The sequence below is a fragment of the Aythya marila genome (genome assembly GCF_965140915.1).
Source record: "Aythya marila genome assembly, chromosome: 1".
Taxonomy (NCBI): Eukaryota; Metazoa; Chordata; class Aves; order Anseriformes; family Anatidae; genus Aythya; species Aythya marila.
The window spans coordinates 152,756,270-152,772,531 of record NC_139042.1 but is presented as its reverse complement, the minus strand read 5'-3'; the positions used below and the strand labels follow the sequence as shown (position 1 = coordinate 152,772,531).

At 52.3% G+C, this 16,262-nt stretch overlaps 1 protein-coding gene across 2 annotated transcripts; it reads left to right on the top strand.

Moving 5' to 3' along the window:
* The first annotated feature begins 2,866 nt into the window (after positions 1–2,866).
* Positions 2,867–15,413, top strand: MFNG (MFNG O-fucosylpeptide 3-beta-N-acetylglucosaminyltransferase). Of its 2 annotated transcripts, none has more exons than XM_082784504.1 (8): positions 2,867–3,739; positions 8,159–8,207; positions 8,829–8,931; positions 9,026–9,179; positions 9,744–9,829; positions 11,157–11,322; positions 11,757–11,842; positions 12,663–15,413. In XM_082784504.1, the coding sequence occupies exons 1-8, from the start codon at positions 3,386–3,388 to the stop codon at positions 12,730–12,732; spliced, it is 1,068 nt and encodes a 355-aa protein (XP_082640630.1). In that variant the 5' UTR covers positions 2,867–3,385; the 3' UTR covers positions 12,733–15,413. The 2 variants fall into 2 exon arrangements, with proteins under 2 accessions (XP_082640630.1, XP_082640631.1); XM_082784505.1 differs by having other exon boundaries at positions 12,666–15,412.
* The last annotated feature ends 849 nt before the right edge of the window (positions 15,414–16,262 follow it).

Here is a 16,262-nt window from a genome sequence, read left to right as displayed (position 1 = left end):
TTGTCCTCCTGGGGGACAAGTGTTCGGGGGGGTAGATGATCTTTCCTGGAAGATGCAAAGGAAAATGGGGGCTGTGGCAGTGGAGGACTCAATGGGGTAGGTCAATGGGAGAAGATGGGCCACCAGTATCCAAAGGCTGAGGTCTCCTGCGTCCTCCTCACCCCTGCAATTAGGGGACTGCTACTGCCATGCACTTCTGAAGCTCCAAGCAAAGATTAACTTCAGGGGTCCCCTGTGAGGTGTTATTTCAGGCTCTAAACCAGTTGCCTGTGTCTTTTACGAGGACGAGAGGGAAGGTGGGGGGGGGGGGGAGGAAAGGAAAAAGAAAAGACTTTAACCCGCAGTCACTGAAATGTAGAGCAAAGTCCCAGATCTGCCCTGGAGCAATGCAGCGATGGAGGGGACGGGTGTAACAGAGCTCCCTCCAGCTGAGAGCTCCTGAGTGGAAGCATCCCAGCACAGCTGCCTGGGGAGGGTGGGTGCCCTGCAGGCAAACAAAGCGGTGCTCTTGTTGAGCTGATGAGAAGGCAGGTCCCAAAGCGAGCCCCCCCTCCACCCAGGCAATGGGATTGCAGGGGAAGGAGGCTGGAGCCTGCATCTTAGCATGGAAAAAGTAGTGCTCGAGTACCCAGGGGAAACACTCCCCGGGAGACACTGATTCAGAGCTTGACAGCTCCTCCTACCCCTGCTGGCACTGGAGCCACCACCAGCCTTATGACCCTGGCCATAAAGGGTTGGGAGGGGATTAAGAGCAAGCCCCCCCACTTTGGGTAGCTGCTACCCCCCAAGAAATAAACCAGACCTTTCCACACACCTTGCTGGGCCATCAGTGTTGGTGCCAGGAGGGAAACTGAGGCACAGAAAGGTGGTGTTGGGAGGCAGGTTGGCACTGTCTGGCTCTCCGAGCGCTAGGCGGCACTGCCTTGCCTGCTCCCAGCCTTCTTCAGGTCCTCTTTTTATCTGGCTCGTCTCCCCCGAGGCTTTCAAAATCCAGCTCCAACTAGTCCTGGACACGGGTGAGAAACGGGGCAGAGGGCTCCAAGGCAAACATTACGCCCCCCTGCCCTGCACACCCCAGCCCACCTCATTTTTGTCCCCGGGGGGGGGGGGGGGGCAGCTGCATGCTCTGAGGAATGAGTCACGGGTTAGGTAAACGGGCAGAATGCAATTAGCAGCCCCGGGCATCAATTACCAGCTGTAAGAGCCTTGTACAACCCCCTTGTAAAGTCACCGAGAGCAAATTTTCTCCCTCTGGGGAGGGCAGAGGCCTAGTGGCAGGTGTGTCCCCGAGGGAGGTCACCAGCCCTCTCCACGCTGTCCCCAGGGAGCTGCAGCAGCATGGGGTCACCTCTAGTTTTAGGAGTGTTTTGGTTTGTATGTGGTCAGGTCTGACCTGCTCTGCTGCCCCAAACCACCAAGGTTGATTTGGGGTCAGCCTTGCAGCCCCCAAAGGGCTCTTTTGGGGTTCTTCCACCTGTGTCCCCCTTTCTCTTGCAGAAGACCCGGGGCAGGGATGGGAGGTGCTGCAGGATGCTTAGGAGCCGTGGAAGCTGCCTGGAGCTTCATCTGGGTGGCCAAAATCCTCAGAGAGGGTCATTTCTGGCTCTGGAGCAGTGGCTAGCCATGGGAGCAACCCCAGTATTTGGTGTGGTGGCAGTGGTTCGGTCGTGCCAGCTTCATGTCCCTGTGGTAAATTAAAGCCTGAAGGTGAATGACAACCCCCTGCCCCAAATAGGTGTAAGAAAGCCTCAGCAGTCAAACGTGTCTAAAAATAAAGCCTGCAGGGACCCTCTGAAGGGGTATGGGAGATGCTCTGAAGATGTTCTTGCTCCAGGAGAAGTCCAGGGGGCTTATAGAATAGGAGAAACACATGAGAAGAGGGGATAGAAGCAGATTCGGTGATTTCTGCCTTACAAAAGAAAAGGCTGGAACCAGGGACAGGGCTGGGATCAAAGTGTATGTACGAGGCCTGGGGAAACTGGGTTTTGGTAAGGTGGGGAGGTCTTCCCTGTGTCCCCGCCACATGGTGGGAGTGTGGAACAGAGGAACCCTGATCCCTGCCCTGCCCCTCTTTTATAGGATCCCATCATCTGGCATGTGCACAGCTGGGGGGAGGCTTTGTCACACGGCACACCCTGCAAGCTGTGCCCCCCTCATCTTATTCCCTTTTATTTTTTTTTTTTTTTGGCTATGCCCACAGCTTGTAGCTCCCTCAGGAGGCGCCCTGATTTCAGCAGCTTATGTAGAGCACTGTCCTCCTGCTGTCCCCACGCCTCCGAAGCTGGGGTGGGGGTGCAGGCACCAGCCCCCCCATCCTGGTTGCCTCTCCGTACCCCCATGGGACAGATGGGGAAGGAGCTGGATGTGCCAGTTTCCTACAGGACTTGTCTGGGGTTCTTTGGAGAGGGCGTATGGGGGGTAGCAGGAGACCCAGAGTCCTGTTTTGGGAGGCAGTGTGGGGTAAAATGCAGGGATTCGGAGTGGTGAAAGCTCTGGAGCAGGGGGATTTTGTGCAAAAACATGTTTCTTCCCAACAACAGCTCACCTAAACCTGCACCTGTTCCCCCTTCCCTCCTCCCATTACATTAAACAGGGCTTGGGGCCTCCCAAATAGGACTGGGAGCCCCTCGGGGAGCTGGGCTTTCACAGCAACAGGTTTGTTCCCCCACATCAGCTGCTCGCCACCTGCGAGAGGGCCCAGCCTGGGGTCTTGGCACAGCAGGTGAGGCGAAGCAAACCCCGCTATCAGGCTGGGGGCTGCCCCCCTTCATCCTCCACCCTCCATCCTCTTCCTCCCCCGGGGCTGGTGCTCCGCCCCATGCCCGGAGGCGGGACCGGGGCTGGCAGGGAGCAAGACTGAGCTGCACTGAGGGAGCAGGTGGACGGACAGACAGACCAGCTGCTCGCATGGCACCCAGCTCCTTCCCACAGCCCTGCTCCGGCCCCATGCATCCGCCACGGAGCCCCTGGCTTGGGTGCGCAGGCTGGGGTCTTCTGGGGAACTGATGTCTTCGGTCCGGGCTCCCCCTCGATGGCTCTGATCTCCTCTGGCACCCTCTCCACCCCCAGCCCAGGACCCTCATCTTCTCCACCAGGAGCAGGGATGCTCGTTTTCCTCCTGGTGAGCTGTACCAGCCACCCGCCAGTCGCCCCGGAGTGTTTTCCTGCCACATGTCCCTGCCTCGCTGGGTGATCAAGCCCCCCTCGGTCTGTGGAAATTCCCCTCGCTTCATCTCTCTCCTTGGGGACTGCTGTTGCTTTGGATTTCGGATCTTCACCCACCCCAGTCCTCGGCCTCAGCCTATTTGTTCCTCGCTCTCGGCTCGTCCTGCCCTGCAGAAGGTTTAGAGAAGCGTGGGCAGGTTCTGGTGGAGGTACGTCAGCCATGGGCCGCCGGCTCCTCCGTGGTCTGTCTGGAGCAGCAGTTTTCCTGGTCAGCGTGGCCCTCCTCTCCGTACGGCACCGTGGGGCTCAGGAAACATCTGGGGAAACATCCTCGGGGCTCAGAGACGGGATGCTGGAGAACCCGGAGCGATGGACACAAAAAAGTTCGGAAGATGCCGTGAGAGGTGGAGGCAGGGGGCAGAAGAACCTGCAGATTCAGCCTCCGGAGGAATACAGGACCCAAGGAAGCCTGACCCTTGGAGACGTCTTCATAGCGGTGAAGACCACCAAGAGATTTCACCAGAGCAGGATGGAGCTGCTCCTGGACACGTGGATAACCCGGGCAAGAGAGCAGGTGAGCGTGTGGATTTGGGCTGCAGAGGGGGTGCTTGGCGGTGGGATTGGGGACGGGGTGTCTGTAGGGAGGGACAAAGCCAATGGAAGGGGAAATCGGGCACTGCGGTCCCACCCTTTGCCTCGTTTTCCCTAACTCTCACCTCTGTTCATACCGAATGGTGGGTGCTACCCAGCAAAATGTTGCTTTGGTACCTGGTTGATGGGGAGGGTGGCCAGAGAAGCTGAAGAGTTTCCACTGGTGGCCAGATTGTGGTGGTCAGAGAGGTTGAAGAGTGGGCTCTTCACATGCAGGCTGTGAGGACGAGCGCTCTCAGCAAGCGTCGCCATCCCCTAACCTAATCCTGACTCTTTTGGCTTGAGGTGTCGGGGATTTGCTTTCATTTTCTTTAACCACTGACACCGCAGACGGCCCCAGCCGCACCGGAGGGGGAGCGCAGGTCTTCCAGGAGCCGTCTGAAATGGTGGCCTTCTGCCTCCTTGTGCCATGGGTTTGCGAGGCTTGGCGCTGAGGCTCCCCCTGGTTTAACGAGGTGAATTCAGGCCTCAGCAAAGAAGGCAGATGGGGGTGGAGGTTTTTGGGTAGGAGAGCGCTCGAAGCAAGGCAGGGTTTTCTGGGTAAGGGTGGTTTTCCACTTTCTGGTGCTGCAACCGTCTGGTCTGCTGCGGTTGTCACAGGAAGCCGTGTCCTATTTCGGGCACACTTCCTCTCCTGTCTGCGCGTCCATCTTAGCATCTGAGATACCCTGCTTCCTCCTCCAGATGCACTTCTCCTCCCCACCCACCCGTTCCTGCCCTCAGCCCAACAGCTCTTTGGAGAAGCCAAACCACGCCATGTGCCCACACCGGCATCAAAGACCACCAAAAAGGCTTTTGGAGCAGGTTTGCAAGGAGCCCTTGACCTTGCCCTCCTCGTGTGATTGACAGACAGACGTCTGGCCGTCCTGCAGATGGCAGGAATCAGACAGCAGCTCCCCCATGTTCACCTGGCCGTCTCTTTTTGACAGACAAATGAAGTCCCAGCCTGGGATGAGGTGGTGAATTTTCTGTGCTGCTGCCAGCCCAGTGGGAAATGCTCCACGAACTGAGCAGGAGAATGGGAAGCGAGGGGTTGAATGGGAGGGTCAGTCATTTTTAAAGTGCTTTTCCATTGCTATCAGATGCTGTTGGAAGCTCAGGGCTTTCCTTCCCTCCTGTCTGCTTCCCCTCCCTGCCTCACCCCAAATTTTCCATTTGTTTCTTCTGTTTTTTTACTAACTGGGCTTAAGGGCAGGAGAGGGGGAGAGAGGCAAAGAGAAATACATGGAAGCTAAAAGATTTTTTTTTCCTTTATTTGAAAAGCAAGCAAGCAAACAAACAAATAAAAAACTGTTGGGTTGTACTTGGAGGTAGGGGAAAGGGTTAGTTCTGAAAAATTGACAACATAGAAACCCTTGCTTAGCAGGAAAAAAAAAAAAAAAAAAAAGAGAGAGAGCTCTCAGTTTGCACAGGTTATTTAATTGTCATGTGGCCATGGACAGGTTGCTAGAGCTCCTACTAATGAATTTTTATAGGCTTTAAAACCCAGGTCTTGGAAGCACTGATGTGCAGGAACTGTCTTCTAGGGCTGACCTGCCACCTTGCTCTCTCGCTGGCTCTAACTCATCGCTGGAGACTGATTCAGCGCGTCCCTCTCTGCAGGTAGCCAGTGGGGAAATTTTGGCAGCTGGCTATGCTCCTGATGCCAAGCCTGGCTTCAGAGCTGGTTACCTGCATGGTGTCCTCCTGAAGGAAGTAACCCAGACCTCAAAGGCCAGGCTTAGGTGACTGCGCCAGGAGGCAGGACCAGCTGTGGCCTTTTATGATTAGGAGAGATTGCACAGGAGCCAAATTAAAAGTCTTCTGTGTTGGACTCTGTTCGGGTATAATGACAGAGAGAGGATTTCCCTTGAAATTGCACTGTTTAAGCAGAAGATGTTCAGCTGGTGGGAGGTGGGGAAAGGGAAGTACAGGGTGGGTGCTCTTCCAGGAGCCAGATTGTGATCTCTCTCTTGAGAACTAATCCAGTGCAAACTTTTCGCTGGAACTTGCTGTAGAAATCATTTCAAGCCCATTACTGAGAAAAGGCTTCATCTAAGCAGAAGTGTCAGTTTTGATGGCTGTTAAGGCTGGACAGCATCTTGAAGTGGCTGGAACTCTTAGCCCCCGTGGTTTGGATGAAAATAAGTCTCGATTTCAGGTCTGAAATGGCATTTCGTTCAGTAACACAAACGAATTCTAGCAACCTCCCCTCCTTACAGCAAGCCAAGCATCCAGCTGATGGAAATGAAAACTTTGAATGACCCATCCTCAAAAGTTTTTCACATTTTCAGTGTTGTGAACACAGTGTAGATTTTGAATCTCTTCTCTGCCCAGACACACCATTAACCCTGTTGATGCATTTGCATTTTGGAGGCCGTTTCTTCCTGGAAAAGGGATAGCCTCGGAGATTAATGTGACCCTGGACTGTCAGGTTCCACATGTGTATTCCCTTTTTCTAGTTTTCATTTCTTTGTTTCTAAATTTTGGGCTGAGGAAACCTCAAAATCTAGTGTTTATCCATGATGTGGGCACCTATGTTCATGGAGAGCTGCCAGTCCAAGCCCCTTGGCACCAGCAGCTCCGTATCACTGCTAACACCTCTGTCCATCAGACACCCTTTCCCACCCAGCCACCTTCTCTGCTCCTGCACGGCCCCATAGATGGTCTGGTGGAGCACAGGGGGGTGGATATGGTAGAGGGGCTGCTTCTCTCCAACCCAGCATCCACACTCGTAGCCTCTTTCTTCCAGTTCTGTTGGAGGGTTTGATGTTTCCCATGGTGATGATGCTCCTTCAGCCTTGGGTTCCTGCAGGAGCATATCAGGTGTCTCTAAAACAGCATTCTCCACCTCGCATCAAGAGGAAAGTGGGAGCCTTGGGGTGTTTTCACAAATACAAAACCTAGAAGAAGGTACACATCCCCATTTTAAGTCAGTCAGACATGACGTTGGTTAGGCACATGATTTCTGGATGGTTTTATACCTGTAAGCAAGTCATTTCTAGCAACAATATTTCTGTTTTTTGAAAACATCAGGAAGTTTCAAGGGTTTCGGAACTGTTTTCTTAAGATGAATTATTTGTCATGGTGGAAATTTCTGCCTTTAAATGTGCTAGCAAGGGAAATCCCGTGTCACTGTGAATGCCTGCTGTGCCTGAACCTTAGGGTACAGTTGCCTGACCTAGTGCAACTCCTTCACTTGAGACTTTGCTAATTGCTTCCTGTCCTCTGATTACCTTGGAAATTTCTTAAACCAAGCGGGTCTGTCACTGGGGTCAGGTAGGACTGTGTGCACGGTCAGTTATTGCAATCAGCTGTGGGAGGGGAATTCACCGAGTCACTGCAGCTCAGACATTTGAGACTGTGAGCCCATCCTGCCATCTCTGCTCGGCTGGGTGATCTCTGAGGGTCCTTCACTGCCTTCCTTGCTGTTTATCGATCTAATGTTTAGATCATTTCTCTTCCCACACCTCGCTGGCGAGGGCACATCACCCAACCCAAATGCATGGGATGCAGGGAGATGTAGAGGGAAAGAAACTCAGCTCATCAGAGCAATGACAGCTCCTACGAGCTGGTGTCCATCTGCCTTGTGCCTTTTGTCCCTGCCCAGGTGCTGTTTAACCAGCCTGCAGGCAGCTGGTGGAGAGACTGTTTAAGGCTTGTGCCTCCTTTTTAATTTCATGAAAGCTCATTTTCTGCCTGAGGAAAGCTTTTCTCCCTGAGCCCTGATCCCTGGCTGGCCCTGAGGAGGGGGTGACATGCCACATAATGGCAGAGAGGGGGATTAGAGAGCCTGGGGGTGGAGGAAGAGGAGGAGGAGGCAGGCAAGCAGCAGGGGGCTGTGCACACTTATCACACAAACAGATGTTCTCCTTTCAACTCGAGCATCGTTCAACCACAATGCATGCATTTTTTCTGCAACTGACACCAAAGCCAGGCCTCCCTCAACCCCTTGCTTGGTGCTGCAGGTCCTCTTGTCCCTCTTCCCAAGGCTTCAGGGGGAAAAATAAAGCAACATGAGCAGGGAAGGTGCTGGCGGGGGGATGTTGGGTGGCAAAGGAAGCGCTGATCCTGCTCAGGGCAATGAGCAGCCCCTGCAAAGCCCATCCTGTGCATGGGGAGGAAGCAGCACAAAGCAACAGCAGGGCAAGACATGCAGTGTTGGGGTCTGTGTGCATCTCCTGTGAGGGTTTGGAGAGGTTTAATTGGGAAGGGGGAGCAGTGAGGCAGCTCCTGTCCCTCTGTTCCTCTGCTGCCTGGTGCCTGGCATGGGAGCATGGCAGCAAGGCCTGCCTTGGGGTGGGTGGCCAGGAGCAGCACCAGCTCCAGGCCTGGCAGTAACCTCGTTTTCTCATCTCCCCAGACGTACGTCTTCACCGATGAAGAAGATGATGCCCTGAAGAGGAGAATGGGTAACCACCTTTCCCACATCACCACCTCACTCTTCTTGCCTTCAGTTTCTAAGCTTGCGTGGCCTTTGGCTGGCCAGACAGCTGGCTCCAGGCATGCAGCACAAGCACCCAGGGAGAAAACCTCACCCTGTACCTTGTCTGGCCATGGGCAGGGTGGAAGTGCAGCTAGCAGGGGACCTAGCCTTGGGCAAGATGCTTTGCTTTCTCCTGGCTTCTTTTCCTAGGTTGGGGGAAGGATGGGACTTCTGTGGCTGTGGGCCACAGTGAGGTGGTGATAAGGGAGCTGCTCTCTGCGAGGTGCAGTGGTGGCAAGGGGAAAGTAGAGTGCGGAGCTGATGACTAAGCTCTTGTCCTTATTGTACCATTTGTGGGGTGGAGTCTAGCTATAAGAATCACAAAATGGTTTGGGTTAGAGCTCAGAGAAGGGTTGTGTGTAGTGAACTGCTTGGGGTTGATGGGGGAAGAGGCAAGCAGGTGGGAGATGCCCACATCATGGCAGGCTTGGATCAGGGGGGGCGAGAGGAAGCTGGGCGTGAGCAAACCTCTTCCCTCCTGCCCAGAGGTCCTCTCCGTGGCCATGTGGGCCAGCCTTGAGCCCCAGACTTTTTTTTTTCCCCGCAGGTGACCATGTGGTGTTCACCAACTGCTCCACCGAGCACAGCCACCCGGCCCTCTCCTGCAAGATGGCCGCAGAGTTCGACGCGTTCCTGGCCAGTGGCCGGAGGTGAGCTGGGGCTGCTGCCTGAGGGAAACCCCACGGGGCTGCCGGCACCTCCTTACTGCCATCCTCTTGTGTCTTCGCTCCCGTCTCCCTCCAGCTGGTTCTGCCATTTGGATGACGACAACTATCTGAACCCTCAGGCCCTCCTGCAGCTGCTGTCCTCCTACTCCCCGACGCGGGATGTCTACCTGGGGAAACCCAGCCTGAACCGACCCATCCGGGCCTCCGAAACGCTGCCCAACAACCAGACGGTATGTTTTATTTAATACTGTGGCTCATCAGCTGGACCCTGATGAGAGAAAGGTCCCAGGAGCAAGAGACATCAGCTGAGAACACGCCGGTCCTGTCTGAACGCAGTAACATGCATTGACTCACTCCAGTCTACCTAGAGGAAGGGAAAGTGATGTCTCATGGTGCTGCTGCTCCGTTGGGTGCCCATCTGCAAGGAGATCAGCCTGCCTTGGGATGGATCAGCCCTGCTCTAGCAGGCTGGCAGAACTCAGCCTGGATTTCCAGCTAGCCTTCCTTAGCATGCACGATGTGATTTGGCCAGTGGTCTCTCTGCCTCTGCTTGCTCATTTTTCTCTTTGAGCTCAGAGTGCCATGAGAGCAGCCTTGCTCATCCTGGCTTCCCAGCCATGTGAGATCAAAATTGGTGCTGTACTACTACCACGTCCCTCTGGGCAGCAGTTTTGGGGTGACAATAGGGCTCTGTTTATCTCTGTGTCAAAGCTGGGTTTCCAGCATTCCCATCTCCAGGAGCATGATGTTCCTCTGAGCCTCTGCCATTGATTTGTTCTGCTGTTTCTCTCCAGAAATCCGTGCACTTCTGGTTTGCCACAGGAGGGGCCGGGTTCTGCATCAGCCAAAAGCTGGCAAGGAAGATGGTGCCTTGGGCCAGGTGAGCTGTGCAGCCGGTGGGTATATGAGCCTTTGGGGATTAGGAACACAGACACACAGTGATTCCTGGCAGCGTCAAATCTGAATTTGTGTCTGTGATGCTTGCAAGGATGTTTGCAAGGGTGCAGAGTGCCACGCGCTTCAAATCTGTAAGCATGTGGGACTGGAGGAAGGATGTAGTGGGTGGGTCTCCCACCTGATTAAAAAGAGACAACAGCAGGCACGTCAGCAGACGTGATCATAGGATGACGCACTCCCTCCTCCCCAACTCCTTTCAGCTCTTGGTTATTCCCCCACCCTCCTTCCCTTTTATTTCAGCTTCTTCTGGTTCTTTTCCTAAGTGCTTTCCCTGTCTGTGTATCTCCCCTCGCTCTTCCTCTTTCCAATCTCCTCTGCCTCCCTCCTGAACTAATTTTCCGTTTCCCCACCCCAAACCCTCTTACAGTGGCCACTGTCATTTCCTCATCTTGATGCACAGAGAACAGGTCCCGGGGTCTTGTGTTAGCCCAGCCTACAAGAAGATGTTTTCCAGGATGCCCTAGGTTGTGTAACAGGCTATATGTGCATATATCAACAGGAAACATCTGTGCCAGCCTTAACCAGATCTTTGCATAGCCAGAAAGACAGATCTGATGTACACCAGGTGGTCCTGTTTTTGCTGGTTTAGCTGAAGGCCATGATACATGTGCTGTGCTAGACCCAGACAGGAAAATGGTCTGTGATCCAGGGAAAAATTAAAGTGGCATGGACAGAAAACACCTAATCTGTCATAAAGTCTGCCACTACTGTGTTAAAAGGCTTTAAACCCATTTGAACTAGCTGAGGGGTGTGTTAGAGTAGACGGCGCTTTGTGTCATGTGGCTGCTTCCAGTTACAAGAGCCCTGAAGCGAGGTTTACCCTGTCATCAAAGCAAGTCTGTGGTGCTGCAATAGGGTGAAGCCAATGAGCAGCTCATTTCAGCTGAAAGATTGTCCCGTTCCCTCTCCCTCCTGGTCCTGGCCATGCAGTCCTGCCATTTCTCTTGTGCTGGCTTGTCTGACCCCTGAATGACTCAGTGCAGCTCACCAAACAGCCGGAGAACTAACTCGGCACAGCCTCTGCCAGCTCTCTGAATCAGCTTGCTGAGGATATATATCAGGGACAGTATCAAATACTTGGTGGGACTGCATGGCTGGGTGTGGTTGAAGAGCAAACACACTCCTATGTCTACAGGTGGGACTGGGGGATTTCTTGCCTTGTTCCAAGGTTTATTCTGGTTTTCAGTGAAGTGGTTGCCTGTATCTCCCCACCTCCTTCTCCTAACCCACCCAGCTCTGCTCTCTTCCAGCGGCAGGAATTTCCTGAGCACTTCAGAGCTCATCCGCCTGCCGGATGACTGCACCATGGGGTACATCATCGAGTGCAAAGTTGGTGGGCAGCTGCTGCCCAACGCGCTCTTCCACTCCCACCTGGAGAACCTGCAGCTCATCCCCACCTCCCGCCTCACGCAGCAGGTGAGCAGGGGAAACGGAACAAGAGAGAGGTGTGCGAGGAAGGGGAGAAGCAATAAGGAGCAGAGGTTGCCTGCAGCACAGGTGACAGTCACAGTGGCCAAGGGTCAGTGGTGGGGAACACGGGTACAGGGAGTGATGGGAGGACTTGGGGAACATGGCAAAAGGACAAGGAGAAATGCTCATTTTGGGGGAAGGGGGCTTTACACCACATCCTCCTTGCATGGGGAGATAACAAGGGGTGTAGGGGGCTTGGAGAGGGCCAAGGACTCAAGTGACGGACCATTATGGGCAGGAGGAGAGGAGAGGTGGAAGGCAGAGGCCAAGCCAGCAGAGAAGGAAAAAGAACACGAGCTTTTGTTACCCAAAGCAAGTTCCTTGCTCCTGAGCTCACCTCCTCACCCTCCCTGCTCCTTTCTCCCCACCCCTCTTTGCAGGTCACACTCAGCTATGGTGTCTTTGAGAACAAGCTCAACGTTATCGAACTCAGTGGTCCCTTCTCACCGCAGGAAGATCCCTCAAGGTACGGGGCATGAATGATCTGGGCCACTCCGTGGTTTGAGCTGTCGGACAATAGGCTGGGAAGGGGAGGCAGCTAAATGGGGTGCGGGAGATCAAGAGTGAGGGACAGAAACCTTGCAATCACATGGCTTATCGGGTGAGGAGCACACCAGCATTAAGACGTTTGTGAACACTTACAAACTTTGAAAACCCTATCGGATGAACGGAAAGAAAAGAAGTATCGTAACATTTTATTTGGACAGTTACCGAGCCAAAAGTTTTACCATTTATTTCACACTGAGAATGAACAAGCTAACCTTTTACCTCTGGGACAGGAACTGAAATGTTCTTCTAAACTCAGGAGAGGAAATTGTGCTTTATTTTACTTTGCTTTGCTGAGGAAATTGAAGGGAGAAAAGAAAAAGGTTTACTTCAGGATGACCGCAAACAAAAGCGTTCTTTGATTTACTTTCTCTGGTTTGAGTGAATAAACCTAAAGCTGCTATTTGCAGAGCATGGGTAAGAAGTTTGTGGCTGGAGATAGCAGGGGTAGGAAGCCACCAAGCAATGAAAAGACCATCCAGAGAACCACGTAGTGGGGGCTGGTGATCTATGGGCTTGGGATACATGGTCCAGGGCAGGATTGAGGTGTTGGAGGGAGGCTTGGCTGCCCCACTGTGCCAAGACGAGACACCATAAGATGAACAGCCAGTCCTCGGGCACTGTAATGCAGGAACAGCATCTGGTGTGGGTGGGATGTGGCACGAGGGAGAAGTCTTCCATTCTCTAGCTTTGCCCTGCAGTAAAAACTGCCTCCTGATCCTCCTTCACTCTTTCCCCAGCAGGTTTCGATCGCTCCACTGCCACCTCTACCCCGACACCTCCTGGTGCCTGCAGGCTGCTGGCTGGTGATGCCCAAGCCCCAGCTACAGTGGGTCCTGCCGACCTTGTGCCTGTAGGGGGTGAGACACAGAAGAAGCTCAGCGCTCCCAACTTCCCCTTTGCTGTGGCAGTCTTGGGTCCTTGATGAGTACCGGTGATACGGGACAAGAGAGATCAGTGCCAAAGCAGAAAAAGGACTGGGTGGAGATGGGCACGGCTGCTGTGGATTCATCTTGCTGGACTATAAAAGCCCTGGGTCAGGGTACCCAGTGCCAGGCTGGGGTTCGCTGACAGCATACGTTGGCTCCAGCCTCTCTGAGCAGGCTTCCTTCCTCTGTACCTGCTTGTGCTTTCCCCATTTCCCACTTTTCCCAGCCACAGCCCCTTGGCTGAGTCTCTGCCTAGTTAAACTCTGACTCTGCCCTCCCTTCAGAAATGGAAAATGTGGCCATTTCTGTGCTGAATGAGTGCTGGAAAAACACAGTTCCTGTCTGGCTGAGGGGAGACGGGCAGGAAATACAAGAAATCAGGAATCCCCCTTGGCTAGGACAAGGGAGAGGATGCAGAATGGGGAAGACAGTAGGACAGACAGAGATGAGGATGGTTCCTTTACTGAACATTGAAGGCTTGATCTTGGATGGCCCTGCATTATTCCTCTCTTTTTACCTTCCTGATATGGGGTCAGGATAATCTTTTGCTCTAATTACCAACCTGTCGTCTGAGATTAGACTCCAATTCCTACCTGCGAGAGAGGAGACACAGAGGATTAGAACTGGCTGAAAGAGAGGAGAAAGGAAGAGATGGAGAAGGAGTGCTCAGGAGCGGATTAGAGGTTACAGCTTTATAATCTTCTCTGTGCCCCGACCGAAAAAAATTAAGTCATGAAGGAATGGAAACAGCAGGGCAAAGAGCTTTTTATCTCTGCATTTCTTTCCTCCAGATGCTAAGAGCTGCTTTCTGCCTTCCTGCTGTCCCTGCTGAGCGCAACAGGGAGAAGGAGCCGGCCCAAATAGGTTACAAGCTCTCTGGCACATTTACGGGGAGCCCTCAGCTCTGCCACAAAAGCTGGGCAATTCTGCTCGATGGGGAATGAACTTTGGCACCATTTTGTCCTTGGACACATGGATAAATGTCTGGGGGAGAGCGTTGCAAGGAAAGCTGGAAGGCGAAGAGACTGCTTTAGATGGCAGGTGGCACCACAAACAGGTATTTCTCTTTAAAGAGTGTTTCAAAACAGGCTGCTGGGATCTGTGAGAGATTCCTGTAATCTCTGGATGAAAGAACAAATGCCCTTTCTCCAAAGAGCTGCTCGGCTTTGATGCTGCTGATCTGACTAAGCCTGCTGGTGGGCTGGAGGAGCCAAGGGGGACTCTCGCTGTGCCTCTACCATGCAAAAAACGGGTCACCCTGTCACCCCGTCCCACCCTCACCCCCCAAACAACAGCATCCCCTACACAGCATGCACAAAGCTTAAAGGTAAGGCATCAGAAATACCTTCTACCTCAGCAAGGAGGGACCTAGAAATAAATGAGCACTTTAATTACTGGCAAAGAAGAAAGCAGGCATTTGCGGAGCTGTTTTCCAGCCCGGTCATTCTTGTGGGCATTAGGCAGCTTGTGAAGCAGCAGAGAGCTCTGCTTTCTGCTCCTGCACAACGTGCCTTTGAACTGGAGAATCATGCTGAGCAGGGGCAGGGGCTACTTGATGCCATTGACCATTCCTGGAAAACTGCAAAGCACTGGGCTCACACAGCTACGTGAAATGGAGCTCAAAATAGAGACAAGCCGGGTTTTAGAAGGTAGCTGCAGCATAAAGAAGTCCTGCCCAAAGGGCAAATGATTTTGTTTGAGCTTATCCAGAAGACAAAAAATGTTTCCATGAGAAGAAATGGGAGTCTTCAAGAGAAACCTACACTACTTGGATGTTTTGTTTTTTGCCCATTCAAGTTCACAGCTGTGTTGTTAACTGAGTTGTGGCGTTAAAATGCCAGCCCTATCTGTAGATGCCCTGACAGTGGTTAAAACACAATGAGATTCGGGTACCTGGGGAAGAAAAAGCTGGTCCAGTACACTCGCTTCTCCAGAAACTGGAAGCTTGCATTGGATCCCGGCCTCAGCTGGTCTGAATTGGCCTGGTGCCTTCTTCATGGCTGAAGATCAGATGTTAAATGGGTTGGGTCCTTGAGCAGCCACATGGGGATGGGTTTAAGACCAGGCTTTGCTGCTGGAGCCGTGCCACTTCTATGGGAAAGGTCTCAGAACGAAACTGAGAAGAGACGAGAATCTGTCTGGGGCAGGGCATCTCTTGGGCTGTAGAGTAACAACTGACAGAAAAGTCCTGCTATGCCTGTGACGACAACGTGCTGCAAAGAAAATTGTTTCTCAGAGTTGGCGAAAAAAAAAACAACACAACCCACCCAGGGTTTCTCTAAGAACAGAGAGACAGCTTAAGGGGACATTCTCCTCTTGAAATCTGATCAACGTTAAAACCTGAGTTAAAATTAGTTTCAGGAATGGTTCTTGCCCCTGGGGCTTGCTGTCAGATGTTGTGGTTTTACAGTCTCATTTTCCTAGTTTATTAAAATGTTTAGCTGCTTGGGAAAATGAGAAACAATCTTCTGTGAAACTTTTCAGGGGACGGTCTTTTTTTATTCTCCTTCATGATTTTCTGATGTAACAGTCAAAGTTTTTGGAAAGGCTCCATTGAGCCAATTAAAATGTTGTGTTTTTCTTTTTGTCTTTCCTTTTTTTTTCTTTCCCTCTCTCACATTCCCATTTCTCGTTGCAGTACAAAATATATATATATCCCAAGAACCAACAGGGATGGAGAAGTGGTCTTTTGATTTTACTGGGGAAAAAAAAAAAAAAAGGGTCAAAGTCAAAGGTGTTGGCTTGACCCAGCTGTTGTACAGCATTAAGTGTAGTTCAGGATTTCAAGTAGAGAGACCTCAGCCTGCCCAACACCATAGCAACGAATGCTATTAATGATGTTTAAGCTGTGTACGGAAGATTCAGAGAAAGGGGAAGGAGGGGAAAAAAAAGCTAGTTACAGTATTTGAAATGTAAAGTATTAAGTGAGGCTTTCATGTTAACAATGCCCTTTTTTTTTTTTCTAATGCTTTCCCCTTAGCTGTGAATAATTTTTATAAGGGAACCCCTATTTGACAGTGTAAAAAATGCTAATGACTCTCCTTTCTTCAGGGGAAAAAGAGAAGTTAGTTGAAATAGGTGGGAAACTGCAGTTGTTGTTAAAGGCTTGAAGGGGAGAGAGAGAAGAATAGCAATGCTAGACAATGCTTCTCTCGCTGGTGCCAACTCCTCTTAACAGCTCTGCTGCCGAAGGAAAACACATTTCTGTGCCTCTCTGAGATGTACCAGGCTTGTACCCAGGCTGCAGCCGCAGCTCTCTCCCCAGGCCTCTTTTGCTGAAGATGCAGCCCTCAAAAGACTAACAGTTCATTAAACAGAAGCCAAAAGGTGAGAAATGGGCATGGGGAAAGACTGGAAGGGATGGAGCCACCAAGAGGAGCCTTGGAGGTGGACATGGGAATGGAAGCTGTG

What these genes read in the sequence shown, in the direction of transcription:
- MFNG (XM_082784504.1), top strand. Translation starts at nt 3,386, where the DNA reads ATGGGCCGCCGGCTCCTCCGTGGTCTGTCTGGAGCAGCAGTTTTCCTG. An exon ending in TTCCTGGCCAGTGGCCGGAG is followed by an intron (nt 8,932 to 9,025) that starts GTGAGCTGGGGC and finishes GTCTCCCTCCAG; the next exon opens with CTGGTTCTGCCATTTGGATG. An exon ending in CCTCCCGCCTCACGCAGCAG is followed by an intron (nt 11,323 to 11,756) that starts GTGAGCAGGGGA and finishes CCCTCTTTGCAG; the next exon opens with GTCACACTCAGCTATGGTGT.